This window comes from Bubalus bubalis, chromosome X (genome assembly GCF_019923935.1).
Source record: "Bubalus bubalis isolate 160015118507 breed Murrah chromosome X, NDDB_SH_1, whole genome shotgun sequence".
Classification (NCBI taxonomy): domain Eukaryota; kingdom Metazoa; phylum Chordata; class Mammalia; order Artiodactyla; family Bovidae; genus Bubalus; species Bubalus bubalis.
The window spans coordinates 56,633-76,430 of NC_059181.1; the positions used below are offsets into that span (position 1 = coordinate 56,633).

At 60.0% G+C, this 19,798-nt stretch overlaps 1 protein-coding gene across 1 annotated transcript in view; it reads right to left on the bottom strand.

Annotated features, from left to right (window-relative positions):
* Positions 1–254: 254 nt before the first annotated feature.
* Positions 255–19,798, bottom strand: part of PPP2R3B (protein phosphatase 2 regulatory subunit B''beta) — a 42,518-nt gene continuing 22,974 nt past the window's right edge. Inside the window, exons 3-13 of the mRNA XM_006043292.4 lie at positions 11,539–11,642; positions 10,995–11,097; positions 9,976–10,050; positions 8,247–8,333; positions 7,670–7,826; positions 3,784–3,832; positions 3,084–3,173; positions 2,580–2,755; positions 1,719–1,837; positions 1,510–1,616; positions 255–916 (exon numbers count right to left, since the gene is read on the bottom strand). Coding sequence (XP_006043354.2) covers positions 766–916; positions 1,510–1,616; positions 1,719–1,837; positions 2,580–2,755; positions 3,084–3,173; positions 3,784–3,832; positions 7,670–7,826; positions 8,247–8,333; positions 9,976–10,050; positions 10,995–11,097; positions 11,539–11,642 — 1,218 coding nt within the window. The 3' untranslated portion in view covers positions 255–765. The remainder of the gene's footprint in view (positions 917–1,509; positions 1,617–1,718; positions 1,838–2,579; positions 2,756–3,083; positions 3,174–3,783; positions 3,833–7,669; positions 7,827–8,246; positions 8,334–9,975; positions 10,051–10,994; positions 11,098–11,538; positions 11,643–19,798) is intronic.

The window sequence follows — 19,798 nt, forward strand, 5'->3', positions numbered from 1 at the left end:
GGGGAGGCTCGCACCCTGTCGTGCACAGAAGTGACCGCAGGAGAGGTGGCCGCCCGGGGCCGTGGCCAGAGTGCAGGCTGCACGGGCCTGGGGCCCCGGCCTGTGACCCGCGCCCGGCGGCTCCGCGTCCGGGGGGCCTGCACGCCCCGCAGTCTCCCTGCAGGGACCCCCACGTCCGTGTCGAGTCCATCTGTGACCCACGTTCAGGATCCCCAGCTACTGCGCCTCGTTTTGTCTCGAGGTTAGCCTCGGGCTGAAAATCCTTAAATTCTTTATTTCAAAATACAAACGTGATCTCATAAAACTCTTTAAACCGCTCTGCACAGCAAATAGAAGGAACTTTACACATTTTGTACACGTACACAGAAACGTTGGGCCACACTGACCTGGGTGCTCCCTCGGCCCTGGCCGGGGCGGCCTCCCCACAGGGGCCCCGAGGGACAGCGGGCGCTGGGGCTCCTGGAATGTTCCTGCCGACACAGCCGGCCCAGGGTCAGCACGGGGACGGGCCGGGCAGACTCGCCACAGCGCCGCCGGGTTCCCACCGGGGTGAACCGTCCGCGGATGGAGGCCTCCACGCGCCTGGACGGGGCAGCGGGCCTAGGCCGCCTGCCCGCTGGGGAGGCACCGCGGGGCCGTCTGCAGCCACTTCTGTGCTGAACAAAGACGCACGCACCACAGACAAACGCACTGCACTTGGTGAGGCCGAAGGCGGCTCGGCCGCGTTTCCCACCCATGGGCCGCGGGGACCCGAGGGGCCACGGGTCACGAGGGCGGCAGGTCATCGTCCCCACACTCATACTCGTACAGCTCGACGGCGCCCAGGCCGCCCGGCGCCTCCAGGAAGGGCCTCTGGGCCAGCGGCGACCTCAGGGCGCTCAGCTTCTGCTCCACCGGGCTGAGCTCGGCCTCGTACCTGCGGGGAGGGGCCCATGAGGACAGCGCCCACCCTCTGCGCCTGCTGAACGGCTGTATGCACCCCGACACCCGGACAAGTGGGGGCAGAACAGCGAGCCCACTGAGTAGATTTCCCCCAAAACCCCCAACACCCCAACATGTGGGGCAGGACAGGCGGGCCCACTGAGCAGCTGTGCACTCAGCAGCTTAGCTGCCCAGCTGGGTCCCCACCCTGTCCCCCCACATGGGGTCTGCGCCCCTTGGCAGCCTGTGGGTGCCACCCCCGGAGGGTAGATGGAGCCCTGGTAGGTGCCCCACAGGGGCCCTGGCAGGACGCTCCGTGGGCTGGGGGAGGGCCTGACTTAGCAGGAAGAGCTCCCAGAGTCAGGGTGCTGAGGCTGGGCACCTGGGGCAGGACCAGGAGCGGTTCGGAATCAGAGCGTGCCTGCCCTTGGCGGTAGGGCCACAGTCCGTTGGAAACCCTCCCCCAGAAGTGGCAGCCAGAGGTGGCGTCCTCACTGCCCCGGCTGGCAGCCCATTTCCCTGCCCCCATCCCTGGCCTTCCCTCGGCTGGGACCTGGTTCTCCCCCCTCCCATTCCTCCTGCACTCACCCGTCCTCCCAGGGGTCCCCTGCGGCCTCCTCAGCCACCAGGATGTCGTACTCCTCGGCAGCGAAGCGCTCCCAGTCGGACAGCTCGGGGCCCTCACTCTCACTCTCCTGTGGGCGACAGGCGGAGCACGGTGCGGCGTCGCCCAGGAGCGGCCCGGCGCCCCCACCCCCGCACGTCCCCCACCGGCCTCCCCTGTCACCTCCCCTCACCCTGAGCAGGGATGCCTGCTCTTTCTGCTCGTGGTCCAGGTACTTCTCGATGTTGAAGAAGGTGTCGAAAAACACATTGGCCAACTTGCAGCGCTTCAGGTCTTGCAGCGTGATCCTCCCTGCGGGAGGGGCGCGGCCATGAGCACACGGGTGGGGGTGCACGGAGGGGACTTCAGGGGACAGCTGGGAGCGCAGGTGGGCAGCGTGGGGCGTGAGCGCTCAGGACAGCTGCGGGGTAAGCGCGGAGGAGTCTCATGGGCCCGTGAGGTGGCTCATTGGCACGCGGTGGGCAGCTCCTGGGTGCAGGGCGGCTCACAGATGCACGGGCATGTCGTGAGCACACACAGGCGGCTCTGAGCACACGCGGCTCCCAGGCACCCCGAGGAACCCAGGCCCCTCATGTGTGCAAAGCCACACGCCTTACAGCACAGCACCGTGCGCTCTGCTGCCAGCCCGGCCACGGGAGTGCTCCCGGTGTGGAGGAAGCCTGGCGGGTGGCTGGGGGACCAGAGCCCTGTGTGTCCCTGACGGTTCGTCGGGGGATACAGGGGGTCCACACCGGGGCTCCGTACCCCCTGGGGTGTCCCCTCCCCAGGAGCACCCCGGTTCCCAAGGGCATCCCCCCCGGGCTGTCCCCCTCCCCTGGGGTGTCCCCCACCGCTGGGTGCCCCACTTCCCTGGGGAACCGCACCCCCCCCCAGGCTGAGCCCCGTCTCCCCCGGAGCTCCCCACCCCGGGGGCAACCCTATTCCCCAGGGCATCTCCACCCCCTGGGTGTCCCCCTCCCCCATTGGGCCCCACTTCCCTGGGCGCCCCCCTCCCAGGCCATCCACCTCCCAGGGCCCCGCCCCCGCACAGCACCTTCAGTCTGGGGCTTCACCAGGTCCAGCATTTGGCACAGGCAGTCCTCGAAGGGCAGGGCCTCGATGGCCATGCTGTCCAGCCGCTGGCACTGCTCCTCGTAGAAGTACTCCAGCTCGAACATGGACAGCGCCCCGTCCCCGTCCAAGTCCATGCAGCGGAACCAGTACTCGATGCTGCGGCCGGGAGGGTTAGACGTCCACTGGGACAGCCGTCCACCCAGACCCGCTCTGACCAGGGTGACCCCACCCCGGGGTCCAGTACTTGATGCTGCCGCTGGGAGGGTCACACGTCCGCCAGGACAGCCGTCCACCCAGACCTGCTCTGACCAGGGTGACCCGCACGTGGACAGACCCCAACCCCAGGACCACCCCCTTGTGTGACCCCCTCCAAGACGACCTCATGGGGATGGGCCACGGGGAGCGCCCTCACCGATGGGTGACCACTGGGCTCCTCTTGAAAGGGCCCTAACAGCCTGAACAGAGCGCGGGCCCCAACACCCACCTGGTGGGGGTCTTCTTGTCCTCCTCGGAGATCAGAAACCAGACAAAGTCCGCATAGCTGATTTTTCCTTCCTTCTGGACCTTTTTCCCTCTGGATTCAAGAGATAAGGGCGGTGTCAGGGAGAAGCAGCCTGAGGCAGGGGTCCCTGCCCATGCCCAGGGATGACGGGAGCCCTGCAGGGACCCAGTCCCAGACTTCTTCCCACCCGGAGGTGCCTGACAGGCTGTGTGGGTACAGGGGAGGGTCTCTCAGGGCCGGAGGGGGCAGGGGGGCGAGGATTGGGGCAGAAGAACCTGCCCAGCTCAGAGCCCCCTCACAGCCCTGCATGCCCAGGGCCGGAGTCCCCCTCATGCACGGCGTCACATGCCAAGAGCGTGCTTTGTGTGCCCGTAACTTATGATGTCACACACGTGATCATGCGTGTCCTTTATATATGCCTGCACATGGCAAAGGCATGTGTGTCCTTCACATATGACCTTACGTGAATGGCACATGTGTCTCTCTTACTCATGACTTCCCGTGACAATGCCGTGTATCCCCGTTGCCTGTGGCCTCGTATGGCAAAACCCTATACACGTGCTCCCAAGGCACGACTTCAGGTGCCTCAGAATACGCCCCCACCCCGGTCAGGAGTGACAGGCAGGGCCGGATGCTTCCGGGAAAGCCAGCCCAGCCCTGCTGGGAGCCCGCTGGCACGCACCGCGTCACGGCTCCGGAGAAGATCCGGTCAATCATCTTGGTGGAAATAGCTGCAAAAGAGGAGTCAGGCCGTGAGTCCCGCTCGGGGGTCCTGGTGCCCCACGCGGTGGCTGTGGACGCGGCCGGGCGGGCTCCAGGCCGAACCTGGAGACCCACGTCTGGCTGGGCGGGACCCTGGGGGCCTGAATTTCCTGCACACACCTCCTCGGACACTGCCCACCGTTTCCCAGTCCTGGGTGTGTGTGTGTCGGTGTGTGTGTACATGTGAGCTGCAAGGGCTGCAAGGAGATCCAACCAGCCCATCCTCAAGGACATCAACCCGGAATATTCACTGGAGGGACTGATGCTGAAGCTGAAACTCCAATACTTTGGCCACCTGAGGCGAAGAGCTGACTCACTTTCCCTGATGCTGGGAAAGATTGAGGGCGGGAGGAGAAGGAGACGACAGAGGATGAGATGGCTGGATGGCATCACCAAGTCAATAGACATGAGTTTGGATATACTCCAGGAAATGGTGATGGACAGGGAGGCCTGGCGTGCTGCGGTCCATGGGGTCGCAAAGAGTCGGACACGACCGAGCGGCTGAACAAAGGTGTGTCCCAAGTTGTCTCAGTCATGTCTGACTCTCTGCAACCCCGTGGACTGTAGCCCACCAGGCTCCTCTGTCCATGAGATTCTCCAGGCAAGAAGACTGCAGTGAGTCGCCATTCTCTTCTCCAGGGGAATCTTCCTAACCCAGGAATTGAACCTGAGTCTCTTGCATCTCCTGCATTGGCAGACGGGTTCTTAAACCAGCTGAGCTGCTGGGGAAACCCACCCAGTCCAGGGACCTGAGCCAGAGTCCAAGTTGCAGAGGGAGGCACTGGCCCCGGAGCTCCAGGAACAAGTGGAATGTGGACGGCAGGACGCACGTTCACTCCTGCATGGGCTCTGCCTCCAAACACACAACGCGCTTGTGGTCAGAACCCAGATGCATGTCAACCACGTTCAAGGAAGAAAGAGGAAGGCCGGGGCTGTCAGATGATCACCACACACAGGGCGGCTTAAACAGCACATGGTGACCCTCGCCTCATCCTGGAGGCTGCAGTCGGAGCCCCAGGGGTGGGCAGGGCTGGTCCCTCCTGTGCGTGTGGACGGCGTCTCCTCCCCGAGTCCTCACATGCTTGTCCCTGTGTGCGTCTGTGTCCCGACCTCCCCTTCTCATCAGGACCCCAGTCCTGTGGGATCAGGACCAGCCTAGTGACCTCATTTCACCTTCAGCCCCTGTTTAAAGACCATGTCCAAACACAGCACCTCCTGAAGTCTCAGGGGTCACAACTCAAGTATATTAATCTTGGGGACACTTTTCAGCCCCTACTTAGGCAAGTAGCCACAAAAATGGGGAAATAAAGACAAAACGTCCTTTCCTCCCCATTCATCCTGGCTCAATAAAAGTCTCCTCTGAGAGGAACGACTGGATGGTGTCAGAGGCTGAACAGGGTTTTCCAAAGAGATATATCCACATCCTGCCTCCTGGCGTGGGAACTGGATCTTATGTGAAAACAGGGTCTCTGCAGAGGTGATAGTGAAGGTCTGAAATGACACCCTCCTGGACGCAGATGGCCTTAAACCCAGGGACAGGGTCCTTATAAGACACAGAGGAGAAGAGGCACGGACACAGGAGAAGCCACATGGAGACGGAGGCCGAGACGGGAGGGAGGCGGCCACCAGCCCAGGGACGGACGCCCGGAGCCCCCAGAAGCCGAAAGAGGCGGGAAGGACCCTCCTCTGGAGCCCCTGCAGGGAGCCCAGCCCTGGGACCCCCTGACCTCAGATGTGTGGTCCCCAGGGCTGGGAGAGGACGGGTGTTGAGCCCCCATCTGTGGTCATCTGTTACAGTTGCCTCAGGAAACCCTCACGGCCCTCGTGGGTGTCGGGCCTTCATAAACAAGTTCATTTAGGATCTCCGGTGTCACAACTGGGAGGATAACTTCCTGTTTGAGGGCCCCCCCCACGCACATGAGAACAGCCCCAGGGAACCAGGACAGCTGACTCAGATGCACTCCCACACCTGGCAACATGACGGCAGAAAAACCACTTGGGACGGTCAGCTCCACCCCGGCCCGCTCCTCTCCACACAGGAGGGCGAGCCCATGCAAAACCCGCGCTGACACAGCCTATGGGCACACCGGGGACTGTACTCGAAACCACCCCGTGTCCTGTCCCGGCCGGCAAGACCACCATCCCAGGGTCACTAGCGTCCCCAGGACAAACGAGGCCACAAAGACCCCAGCAAGCGGCCCTGTTTGGTGACAGACCCTCAAAAGTGGCTGACGAGAGCCGCCGGACGTGAGAACCACACAGGTGGACAGAAGGCCCTGGGGACGTGGCAACCAGCCCTGGGCCACGAGGTGGGCGCCTCAGGGCCTGATGAGCGCGTCCTGGCCACCAAGGCCTGTGCTGATCTCACAGTGGAGGTCAGAGTCGAGACCAACAGTGGAACTGAGAGGAACCCACGCACACTCAGGCGTCCATGCACCAGGATCGCGGGGCCCTTGGGGGACCAGCCTGAGGGATTCAGGGAGCAGACGGCTGTCCTGGGGGGCTGACCTCGGGGGCCCATCCAGGCCACACTGACCACAAACAAATGAATGCCCAAGAATTCAGAAACTCGCTCGCGGCTGCAATTACCTGACAGCCCATCACATCAAAACCCACAGTTTTAAAGAAATAGTTGGCACAACTAGAAATCCACCACACAGGTAAATTCTAGCCCATTTTGCGTACCCTGAAGGTTTGGTTTCTTATAAAGGGAGGTGCAGGGAACTCAAACCGGGGGGGTTCTGTGAGAACCTAGAGAGGTGGGAGGGGACATGTATGTACCTATGGCTGACTCACCTTGAGGTTTGGGAGAAACCAACACAATTTTGTAAAGCAATTATCCTTCAATTTAAAAAGTAATAAATTTTTAAAAAGCATTTATACAGGCTTCCTCACTGCTGCTCCTAAAACACAGGGAGGCTGGGATTTAGCTTTTCCAGCCTCTCTGTCGTGAGGACAGACAAAGGCTCTGGGGTCAAACCCAGAGGCTGGAGTCGAAACCTTCCCAGGCAACGTGTCTCTGCTGTTCTCAACAGGCTGAGTCCAGGCCTGACGCCGCCAGCCCACCCGTCGCGGCCACAGGGCCCTGGGCTGGGACTTGGTGTCCAGATGGCACCGTGCCCCCACAGGCAGGCGCTAGAGGGCCTGGCAGCAGGCAGCACCAGCAACACAGCAGGAAGGGGGACACAGAGCCCTGTGGGAACAGACGTCTCCCCTGCGGGGACAGGTGCTGTGAGCTCGGCGCTGACCCACAGACTGGCCCCCACCGAGCCCATCAGGGGACCCGGCCTGAGATGGCGGCCGGTGACCCCCTCTCTGCAGGGACACACACGGGAGGAGGGGAGGGACTCAGCCCCTACGTGAACAGGCATCTCCCCTGCGGGGACAGGCTTCCTCACTGTGCTGTGAGCTCGGCGCTGACCCATAGACTGGCCCCCACCGAGCCCATCAGGGGACCCAGCCTGAGATGGCGGCGGGCATGACCCCCCCCTTCTCAGGGACATAGAGGAGACCGGGGGTGGGAAGAGTTGGGGAATGAAAAGGGCTCCGAGGGGGAGCCACCAAGTGCTGGACATCTCCCCGTCCACGCCAGCCTGAGGGCGCCCCCAACGCCACGTGGCCGTGTGTAACCCTGTCTCCCGCGTCCCGCAGCAGGTCCGGCGGGAGTCCAGGTCAGGCCCCGAGGGTAGGGGGTCGCGTGGCATGGGGGCAGCCGCGGCCCCTCTCCGGAGACCAGGAGCCCCTGAGTAGCGCCCGCTCCAGCTGAGTCCCGGCCCTGCCCCACCCCCGGCGGACAGAGCGCTCACCATGATCGTTGTGTCGGGCCAGGTCTTGAGCGTCAATGAGCAGGTCGTGGTCCGTGTCCAGCTCCCAGAACTTGCAGTAGATGACGTAGAAGTGCTCGTAGGAGAAGAACTCTGTCAGCTGGTTGATGTCTGCCTCCTCCTCCAGGAGAGCCACATTCTGCGGGACACACCACAGAACTGCCAACGGGGACTCCAGGGCGCGGAGCGCAAACAGGCCGTCCAGTGGGGATGGGCCCAGATCCCGTGTCGGGGAGGCAGGGTCAGAGCAGGGCAAGGCCGTGTGAGGGCCGGGAGGGGCAACCGGGTCGGGGTGCACCGGGGTCAGGCCAGGGTCACAGACACGGAGGGGAGAAGGTGGGGGATGGGGGAGGAGAGGAGGATGGAGGGTCGGTTCTGTGCGGAGAGACTACAGGGTGGGAGGTAACTGATGAAGAGAAGGATGAACGGGTGGACGGGTGTGGGGACGTGTGGGAGGGGGGACGGATGGACGGGGAGGGGCGGGGGCGTGCCTGGCCGGGGGGATGACGGGCGGGTGGAGGCGGGGTCCCTGTTCCCATCCTGAGGCCATAGCGCGCACCTGCAGGAACGTGCTCCTCCGCAGCTCGGCGCACGTGATCCTGCCCGACCAGGACCGGTTGACGGTGTAGAAGATCCTCTGGATGACCTGCGGGGCACGGACGGGGCACGTCAGTCCCGCACAGCGATGTGGGCGCTGCAGGGCTCCACGGGAGGCCCACGTGTGAGCGCGCCAGGCTGCCCGGTGACCCCCAGGTGGCCTCCCCAGGGACTCGGGACGGGGCACTGCAGGACCGCGAGCCGCCAGCAGAGGGCGCCCGCCCCGCACACGGCGGAGGGTCGGGAAGGAGGCCCGCTGGATCCATTGGGGACCCGGTGCGGCGGCGGGAGCTGCCCTCGGCCGCAGTGTGCAGCCCAGCGGAGAGCGGGCCGCCCTCGAGCTGGATGGGGCGGGGACAGCAGCTCTAAGGGGCCGGCAGCCCACACAGTGCGGCCTAAAGCTCGGCTCCGGCCCTTCCGCGAGCACATGACCGACCTCCGGGAGAAGAGCATGAGCTCGGAGCATGAGCTCGAAGCCGAGAGCGCACCCCCCGCCCCTGCACACGGAGGCCCGGCAGGGCACAGGGCCCCCTGGTCCGGACGGCAGTGCCTTGGGACAGGACGCCCCTGTCCCACTCCTCCAGGACGCCCCCTCCCCTGTCCCCTTCTCCAGGACGCTCCCCCTCCCCGTCCTCCTCCCCTGTCCCCTCCTGTTCCCACCTGGGACGCCCCCTCCCCTGTCCCCTCCTCCAGGACACCCCCTCGCCTGTCCCCCTCCTCCAGGACGCCCCCTCCCCTGGCCCCACCTGGACGCCCCTCCCCTGTCCCCTCCTCCAGGACGCTCCCCCTCCCCATCCTCCTCCCCTGTCCCCTCCCTTTCCCACCAGGGACGCCCCTCCCCTGTCCCCTCCTCCAGGACGCAGTCCCCCCACTCCGTCCTCCTCCCCTGTCCCCTCCTCCAGGACGCCCCCCCTACCCGTCCTCCTCCCCTGTCCCCTCCTGTTCCCACCCGGGACACCCCCTCCCCTGTCCCCCTTCTCCAGGACACGCCCCCCAGCCCCCCCCTCCTCCTCCCCTGTCCCCTCCTCCAGAAGGCCCCCTCCCCTGTCCCCCTCCCCCTCCCATCCCCACCCAGGGCGCCCTTTCTCTGTCCCCATCCACGATGTCCCCTCCCCTGCTCCTGTGAGACGGCCCCTACCCACCCCCGCTGTAGGCTGTCCCATCCCCTAGGACAGCCGCCACCCCATCCCCTGTGTGTTCAGGAGCCCTCGGCACGCAGCAGTGTCCGCTCCGCCCACATGTGTGCATTCTGTGCTGCAGGACAAGAGTGCTCCCAGCCCGTGTTTCTGGGGGCTGCCCACCACCCACCTGCACCCAGAGCCAGGCCATGTGTGTGGGCAAGAGCCCTTCCCCCCAGGTGACCCCAGCCCAGGGCAGGGGCGGGGCCTGGGCGGCGGGGCCTGGGCTGCGGGTCCGTGTCCCCAGGCGGGGCCCACGCCCCACGCAGAGCACCCCCGCCTGATGCTCAGAACCTGAAACCCTGCTGCCCGGGAGGCAGAGGGTAGGCTCTCTGGACGTGCCCTCGCCTGCCGGGACCTGCGCCCCGTCCAACCCTGGGGCTCGGCGACGTGCCCTGCACGGGGCCCGTGTGGGCCTCACCACTCACCCCTCCGGAGCCCGAGAGAAAAGGACCACAGACACCTGAGCCTGGTGACGAAGTGGGGAGTGAGGGCCACGGACACTGCACTCACCGTGGTGATGTAGCGGGAATGGAACTCGGCCGCCTCCTTCAGGAACGCCAGGCCGGGATGCGTGTTCACCACATCCTGCGGGGGGACAGCACCCGGCCCTGGGACGCGCCACAGGACCGCCCGCAGCCCCCAGGGCCGAGAACCCATGTGTCCACCAGAACCCCAGGGTCGCACAGGCAGGCCCAGAGCCGCCCCCATGGAGTCCCCTCGAACACACAGGTACATGAAATCACGTCAGAGCAAGACTGTACTGTCGGGCCGTGTCTGAGGAAGGACGGAGCTCTGAGCGGAGGTGGCGGTCACGGCCTCTCACGACCAAGGGTGACCTGACACGTATGAACACGCACACACCAGCGTGTAAGGGCACCCCACGCTCTGAGAAGGAGAATGTGACACGTCCTCGTGTGATGAAGGACTAGAGTCCCGGGAGCCCTTTACACGGCTCTCACTCACGCCCTCTGCCTAACTTTGCCTGCTCTGTGTTCTAAGCGGAACGTGCAGGTAGCCAGCCATCACTTTAAACTCTCCTCCAGAGAATGGAGCATGAAGTCCTGAACAAACTGTGCTAAAGGAAGCAGAAAGGCATTTGGAATGAGCGTCCTGCAAACCCTGACCCGGTCTGTGACAGCCTGGCACCGAACGGCATGGTGCCCGTCTGAGTCCAGGCGCCCAGGCGCCCAGGCTCAGGGGTGGAGCCGTCCACTCCGTCCCACTGCTCACACGGCTCCCGAGGGGCTGCACGGGGCCAGCCGGGGAGGCGGCCCCCCGAGGGCACAGAGCCAGGCTTCCACACAGCGGAGGCGGCCCCCGGGGGCAGAGAGCCAGGCTCCCACACGCAGGTGTAGAATAGGGATGCGCCTGGAGAGGGGGGGGATGCATGCAGCAGAGACGGGACATGCGTGTGGTGGGCAGGGGCAGAGGGGGTGTGCACTGCGCAGGCAGTGACACATGGGCAGTGCCGCGTGCGGAGCACAGCAGGACACACAGGAGGGGGCACGGCGCGGGCGGCGGGCACGCACCTGCAGGAAGGGCACGAAGTCCTCCTGCACCAGGTAGCTGCAGCCAGGGCTCACGAGCAGGTGCACGAACTTGGCGGCGTCGTCGTGACAGTTCTGCAGCACCCTGGGCGACAGAGCACCGCCCACTGGCCCCCGCCCACAGGCCCCGCCCAGACTCGGGCCCCAGGAGGTACAGAGCACCCCCACTGGCCCCCGCCACAGGCCCCGCCCAGACTCGGGCCCCAGGAGGTACAGAGCACCCCCACTGACCCCCGCCCACAGGCCCCGCCCAGACTCGGGCCCCAGGAGGTACAGAGCACCCCCACTGACCCCCGCCCACAGGCCCCGCCCAGACTCGGGCCCCAGGAGGTACATGGCCGCTGTGCCGGGAGCCCCAGGCACGGTCTCCCCCAGACGTGACTGTCCCGGCCACCGGGAACCCCCAGCTGTGACTGTCCCAGCTGCCGGGAGCCCCAGGCAGGTCTCACCCAGAGTGACGGTCCCGGCCACAGGAGTACCAGCCGGGGTGGGGGACAGCTGGGGACACCCCCCTCTCGGGACTCACTTTCTCCACATGGCGACGAACTTGTGGACGGACACGGAGCCGGTGCGCTCACCGCCAGCGCTGCAGAAGAGCGGTCCTTTCCAGTAGAGCGGGCAGCCACAGGCCTGCGGGAGGGGCGGGGACACGGTGAGCTCGTCCTGGCCCCCACAGCGGCCCGACCCCGACGAGGCAGGGAGAGCCGCTGTGTGCAGACGGCACGCCCCGCACAGCCCAGCGTGTCTCTGAGGACACAGCAGTCCCTCGCCCTCGGTCACACGGTGATGGGGACACAGACACTGCTCCTGAGGATGCGCTGTGCACCTCGTCCCCCAACCAGAGCCTGACAGTCAGCAACCGGGACAGGGGAGGTGAACACACCCCCAACGCCAGAGTCTCAGCATCTCATGACCTGTGAGGAGAGCGTACACGACAGAGGAGACCGTGAAATACTCGGGACACGACAAGGACGCTGCTGCAACTGCACATCTCAGGGCTCGCGGCGACCACATCACTCACAGCCACAGCTTTCAAGACCCCGATGCTGGGAAAGACTGAAGGCGGGAGGAGAAGGGGACGACAGGGGACGAGATGGTTGGATGGCATCACCCACTCCATGGACGTGGGTTTGAGCAAACTCTGGGGTTGGTGATGGACGAGGGAAGACATACTGCAGTCCATGGGGTCACAAACAGTCGGACGTGACTGAGCGACTGAACAACAACAGAAGGCATTGAAGAGGAATGGAAACAACGGAGACGCTCTGACTGCTTCATTTCCTGGTGGCAGGACTGCAGATGGGCTTCAGTTTCGCCCTCAACGCTTTGGTCAAATCCTGGGACAGACACCAGCAGACGTGAACACCTTTACCAACAGTTCTGCAGACACCCAACTCATGTGGGCAGAACCAGCAGAGTCCAAAATACATGGGAACACTCCCCCCAGACCCGGGTTCGACTCCTGGAGGAAGATCCCGTGGAGAGAGAAACGGGAATCCACTCTACCATCCTTGCCTGGAGAATCCCACGAACAGAGGAACCTGGTGGGCTACATTCCATGGGGTTGCAAAGTCAGACAGCCCTGAGCAACTGAACAAGAACAACAGGAAAAAGGCAAACAGCTCAGTGAACGGCTCAGGGTGACCCCCCTCAGGCCCACGAGCTGTGCACTGATGGGCCCCGCAAGCGAAGAGCATGAACGGGGTCAGGACTGCAGAGGGAGACGTGGGGGAAACACGTAAGCAGATCCCAGCAGACGCAACCGCATGGCGGTCTTGAGAGCTGGACCCGGACACCGGCCACAAGAGGACTTGTGGCTCCCACCAGCGACCAGGGAGGGGGTGCCCTGCCCCAAGGCTGTTCCCGCAGCGCCGGTGCGCATCCCAGCCAGCATCGCACAAACCCAATCAGCACACGAGGCAGGGCACCCCGACGCTGTTCCCGCAGCCCCAGTCTGCATCCGCAGAGACCCAGCCACAGCCACGGGGAGACCGTGAGAGCAGGGAAGACATGCAGTGAGGACAGGGAGGGTCAGCACTGAGGAGGGAGCACCACAGTGAGGACAGAGAGGGTCAGCACTGAGGAGGGAGCACCACAGTGAGCACGGGGAGGGGTCAGCGCTGAGGAGAGGACCATAGTGAGGACGGGGAGGGTCAGCACTGAGGTGGGAGCACCACAGTGAGGACGAAGAGGGGTCAGCGCTGAGGAGGGAGCACCACACTGAGCACGGGGAGGGGTCAGCGCTGAGGAGGGAGCACCACAGTGAGCACGGGGAGCACCACAGTGAGCACGGGGAGCACCACAGTGAGCACGGGGAGGGGTCAGCACTGAGGAGTGAGCACCATAGTGAGCACGGGGAGGGGTCAGTGCTGAGGAGAGGACAGAGCACCACAGTGAGGATGGCGGTGGGGCAGGCAGGGTCCAGGAGTGTCCGGATCCTGGGGCAGGATCGCCCTGCCCGGCTCTAGAGATGACCCGTTGCCCACATGCAAGAGCATCCAGGGCGTGACTCCTACACGGCTGCAGAAAGTGCCAAGGCAAGTGGGTGTTGGAGGAGGGGCCTGCTGAGCGGGTGAGAAGCCACTCGGCACCATGTGCAGAAGTGCCCCTTCTTCCTGCCCCATGCAGGCAATCACCCCACTACGAGCGCAGTTCGTACCTGAACAGAAGAGTTTACCACCCCAACTTTCAGAGGAAAACACAATAGAAAATGCTCGTGGCCTACAGTTTCTATCAAGGACAGAAATACGTAAACCACAAAATAAAGAATCTGAGGACCAAGCAGGATGTAAATTAAAACCATCTGTAATTCCAGAGGCTGATAGAAGAGTGGAAAGGCAAGGGAAGACTGGGAAAAAAAAACAGCTGGGACAAGGACCTCTGACCAGTGCTCGTATCTGGAGAATGCACAAGACACGTGGACCTCAACACTAAGGAACACTGAGTGCTTGACGGGCAAACAATCTGAACACACGTGGCGTCAAACAAGGTATAAATGACACAAATGCTCCGTGCACAGATGCTCAGTGCTGTGCGTCATTAGAACTGTGCAGCCAGAACAAGTGCCCGCTGTGATTCTACACAGGTGAGGTGCTACTCAACTAACCAATCCAGGGACAGAAAGTGCCCAGGGGGGCCTGGCTGGACTGGGCTGGACCGACAGTGAGTTGGGGGTTTGCCAGAAACGCTTCTCATCTGACAGGTGGACAGTTTCAAGGAGACATGCACCCCAAAGGGGATGAAGCTGTCCACAGTAAATACCTACTGCTCACCTCACATCACTGTACCCAAGACAGCACCTGAAAAAGGGAAAGATGCTGACGAGAAACACATACATCAGCAGAGACTGAACCTAGCCGTTACAGAAATGAGACTAGAAGCTAGAGTGAGCGACCTCAGCACCCAGACACACACACACAGACACATACACACATCCCAGTGTGACCTCAGCGTGCACACACACCCCCCCCCAGTGTGACCTCAGCATGCACACACACACCCCAGTGTGATCTCAGCACACAGACACATACACACAGACATGGCAGTGTGACCTCAGCACACACACACACACAGCACTCACACATCCCAGTGTGACCTCAGCATACAAAGACACACACACACACACCCCAGTGTGACCTCAGCACACAAAGACATACACACACAGACCCCAGTGTGACCTCAGCACACACACACACACACAGACACCCACACATCCCAGTGTGACCTCAGCATGACACACATACACACACACACACACACACACATCCCAGTGTGACCTCAGCATGCACACACATACACACACACACACACACACACATCCCATGTGACCTCAGCATGCATGCACGCACACACACACACCCCAGTGAGGCTGAAAACCGCAGACACCAAGAGCCGGCGTCTCACTGCTCGCTATACGTGCCCAAGACAGGCACGCCGGAAGACGGCCTTGTACTTCATATTAAATTAAACATACTGCCCGCGGACGACCCAGCAATCCAACAGAGGCATTCCTTACCTCAGGCAGACGCAGAGCCGTCGCTGGAATCCTGGGAATGCAAATGTAAACAGCGGCTATAGTCACGAGACGGCGCTGGGACGGAGCAAACATTCACGCACCGGTAAACACACACCGAGGGACGCGCGTGCACAGGATGCCACTCGGCAGTAACGCTGGGGACAAATAGCACAGTTGTGCCCAGAAACCAGAGACAGCCCCCACGGGTCCCCCGTGACATTCTTGAGCAGGCGCAACAACGGCAGCAGAAGGCCCGGGAGTAGGCGGTGGGGCCCGGGACAAATGCCGTGTGGAGAGGCAGACACACGGAGACCATACGGGGCTACCAAGACTGCGCGCAGCAGAGGGGCGCGGCACTGCCACCAAGACACAAAGGCCACCCCGGCGGCCCTTCTGGGGAGCTGGGGGCAGAGGCCCGTCCTGCCCCACTGACCCCTGCACACAGCCCCGCCAAGGTGGGGGCACACGCCCCAGCCAGGCCCTCGGCCCTTCTGGGGGGCTGGGCGCAGACGCCCGTCCTGCCCCACTGACCCCTGCACGCAGCCCCGCCAAGGTGGGGGCACACGCCCCAGCCAGGCCCTCGGGCCCGACCACCGATCAAGTAGTCCAGGAAGCCTGGTCAGCAACACGGGGAGGGGACCTGGAGCAAGAGGGGGCGCATGAGATGTCCTGGGCTGACTGGTGTTCCCTCTGTTATTCAGTCACTAACTCGTGTCCAATGCTGCACAACCCCACGGACTGTAGCCCGCTGGACTCCTCTGTCCATGGAAGACTCCAGGCAAGAATACTGCAGAGGGCTGCCATTTCCTGCTTCAGGGCATCCTGCCAACCCAGGGATCTAACCCACGTCTCCTGCACTGGCAGGCGGGTTCTTTACCACCGAGCCACCTGGGAAGCCTTTAGCGCTCCCTATATAAATCTAAAAACTGAATCACCGTGTCATCCAACAGCCCCACTCCTGACCATGTTATCTGGAAAAGATGAAAACTGAAATTCAAAGATTCATGCCCCCAGCGTTCACAGCAGCACTATCCATAACAGTGAAGAGATGGATCCCAGGGGCGGACACTGGCACTGTGGAAAACTGTATACTTACGGTGGGGAAATTTTACTCTGTGCCCATTATATCTCAATAAATCTGACTGAAAAACAAAATTAATTGTTTGATTCAAGAATCTAAGAAAAACTGACAATAGACAAATGTGTAAGAAAACAATAAAGATGTGAGCAGAGACTGATGAAACAGGTAAGCAAAAAACTGAAGTACTCCACGAAGCTGACGGACGCTTATCTGAAAAAAGAGAAGTGAATCTCTAGACTAGTCAAAATGAATCAGAAATAAATAACCCTACAAATAAAATGGCCACACGTACAGATCTGACGTTCTTGTGTTAGAAGAATACTGTCACGACGACTAACTGCGCAAGGCAGTCTCTAGATGCGGTGCAACTGCTATCAAATTAACTGGTGGCATTTTTCACAAATAGAACAAAAACTTTAAAAATCTGTATGGAGACATAAAAGACCCCAAATAGCCAAAGAAATCTTGAGAAAAAACTGAGCTGGAGGAGTCATGGCTTTAGACTAGAAAGCTACAGTAATCAAAACTGTATTTGTTGCTGTTCAGTCGCTCAGTCCTGTCCGACTCTTTGCGACCTCGTGGCCTGCAGCACGCCAGGCCTCCCTGTCCTTCACCATCCCCCGGAGCTTACGCAAACTCGTGTCCACTGAGTCAGTGATGTCAAAACAGTGCGGTACTATGACGTGAAAACAGTGTGGGACTGGCATAAAAACAGACAAAGACACGATGGAGCAAGACAGAGAGCCCAGAGAGACAGGACGGAACAAGACAGAGAGCCCAGAGGGAGACCCACGCACCTAGGATCAATAATCTATGACACAGGGGGCAAGAACGCAGGATGCAGAAGACAGCCTTTTCAATACGTGCTGCCAGGAAAACTGGAGAGTTACAGGCCAAAGAAGGAAAGCAGAACACACCCTAACAGCACACACAAAAGAAAACTCCAAATGGATGAAAGAGCTAAACGTGAGACCTGTTGGGGGCCAGAGTGAGGTACTCCGCCCGTGGCAAAGGTCATGAGGAAGGAGGCTCGACATACGCAAAGGCGGGATCGAGCCTCAGGAGTCCCCCTGGAAATCCTCGAGCATCTACCCCCATAACCAGAGCCTGCCTGCTTTACTACTTTGTGCTCTCACCTACACCTCTGACTTTACGGGGGGCTGTCCCCCACCACCTCTTTCGGAGAAGGAGTTAACCTAGAGCTCCAGTTCATAAAAACTCCTGGGCGTGACAAGAGTGTTTTAACCTACAAACTCCTCTGAAGGTTCTCTAGCCTGCCTGACAGGCTTGTCCGGCCACATGTGATTGCTCGCAGCCTCCCAACCGTGAGAGGCATGAAACGCTTTAAACCTTCTAAAAACAGGTTCCTTAGAAAAGTTAGAAAGCTATTAGTATAAGTATAATGGGCGGATTAGAAATTGTATTGGTGAAGGGTTTTTTCATTTGTTGAGCCAATGTTTATTGCTAAGTGTCCATATCCCCTGCCCTTACACACATTAATGAATATATAGAAGAAATAAGTATTAACCTTTGATATTAATCACGTTAGACTTAGGCTAAGTAAATTCTTTCCTTAACTAAAACCCACTACACCCTCACCCTATAGGAATGTAACTTTATTTGGGTGGCGTCTGTTTTAAGAATAATCACCCCTGGAGAAATAAGTGTCCTGGTTGACTGACCGCTGTCACAAGGAGAGGGTCATAAATTGTCAGCAGGCCCCCTGGCCAGAAGATGATGTAACACCCCTAAGACCTCTGTATACATTTGTATGAAGCGCCTGACTTTGATAAAAGTCAGGACTGCTGACCCCGCGTGACTTTTGCATAACATCTCAGTGTATAAAAGTAGACCATGGAAAATAAAGAATTGGGATCAGTTCCTCGAAAGACTGGTCTCCCCATGTCTCTCTCTCACTCTGGCTGAGTCTCCATCTGGAGCGCGGAACCCACCATGCTTATGCCTGGGCTTCTAAGATCCGATCGGGGAGGCCTCATTGTCTCCTCTCCTTCGGGAGAACGGAAGGACGCCTGCGGCCTACGTAAGTGGTGCAAACTTCTTGTCTTGAAGTTTTATTGGTCTCACGCGTAAACCAAGCTACTCAGCCTCTTTTCTCCACTGAATTTTCCTACTGAGCTATCCTTATTCTATTACTCTTTATATCCTTAATTAACGTTTAATTAAGCAGTTGTTTCCTGACCCTCGCCTACGCCGTCTCTCCTTCGAATACCCTGGATCAGCTGGGGCTGGACCCCGGCAGACCGGACACTACAAAACTCCTAGAGGAAAACAGAGGCAGAACACTCTCTGACATCAATCACAAAATACCTTTCTGGACCTAACTCTCAGAGTAATAGAAACAAAAACAAAAAATAAACAAATGGGATCTGATGAAACATACAAGCGTTTGCACAGCAAAGGAAACCATAAACAAAATGGAAAGACAGAATGGGAGAAAATATTTGCAAACGATGCGACCAACAGCAATTGATCTACAAAATATACTAATAGCTCGTGCTTGTACAAATAGCTCCTGTTCGTATATACAAACAGTTCAATATGAAAAAACAACCCAAGGGACTTCCCCGCTGAGCCAGTGGCTAAGACTCCATGTTCCCAAAGGGGGCCTGGGATTACTCCCTGATCAGGAAACTGGATCCCACGTGCTGAAACTAGAGCGCCTCATTCCACCAGTATCAAAGATCCTGGATGCTTCAACCAAGACCCAGTATGACCAAAGAAATAATAAACGTGTGCTCAGTCACTTCAGCCAAATAAATAAACAAACATGTCGCTTCAGTCGCGTCCAACTCTTTGCGACCCCATGGACCATAGCCCACCAGACTCCTCTGTCCGTGGGATTTCCCAGGCAAGAATTCTGGAGTGGGCTGCCAAACCCTACTCCATGGGATCTTCCCGACTCGCGGATCAAACCCAAATCTCCTGCTTTGAAGGTGGATTCTTTACCACTAGCGCCATCCTGGAAGCCCCAAATAAATAAATACATATATTTTTTAAATCCAATCAAAATATGGTCAGAAGAGCTCTGGAGAATGAAATGGAAACCCACTGCAGTATTCTTGCCTGGAAACTTCCATGGACAGAGGAGCCTGGCTGGCTACAGTCCATGGGATTGCGTGGGGCTGGACACGAATGAATGACTGGCTTTACTACCACCAGAGAGCTTCACCCACATGGCACAACATGGCCCAGTCAAATAAAGAAGAAACAAGAAATAAGATGGTCAGCAGAGCTGAACAGGCATTTCTCCAGAGAAGCCAGTACAGATGGCCAAAAGCACGTGAAAAGACATTCAACATAACTGACTGCTGCTGCTGCTGCTAAATCCCTTCAGTCGTGTCCGACTCTGTGCGACCCCACAGGCGGCAGCCCACCAGGCTCCGCCGTCCCTGGGATTCTCCAGGCAAGAACACTGGAGTGGGCTGCCCTTTCCTACTCCACACACACACTGCTGATATATAAAATAGAGAATCAACAAGGACCCAAAGGGCAAGGGATAAAACAGGGGCTTGGGAGTAACACATACACACTGCTGATATATAAAAGAGACAATCGACAAGGACCTACTGTACGTAGCACAGGGACTCTACTCAGTACTGTGTGATAATCAAATGGGAAAAGAATCTGAAAAAGAGTGGATGCCTGTCTAAGGATGCCTGACTCCCTCTG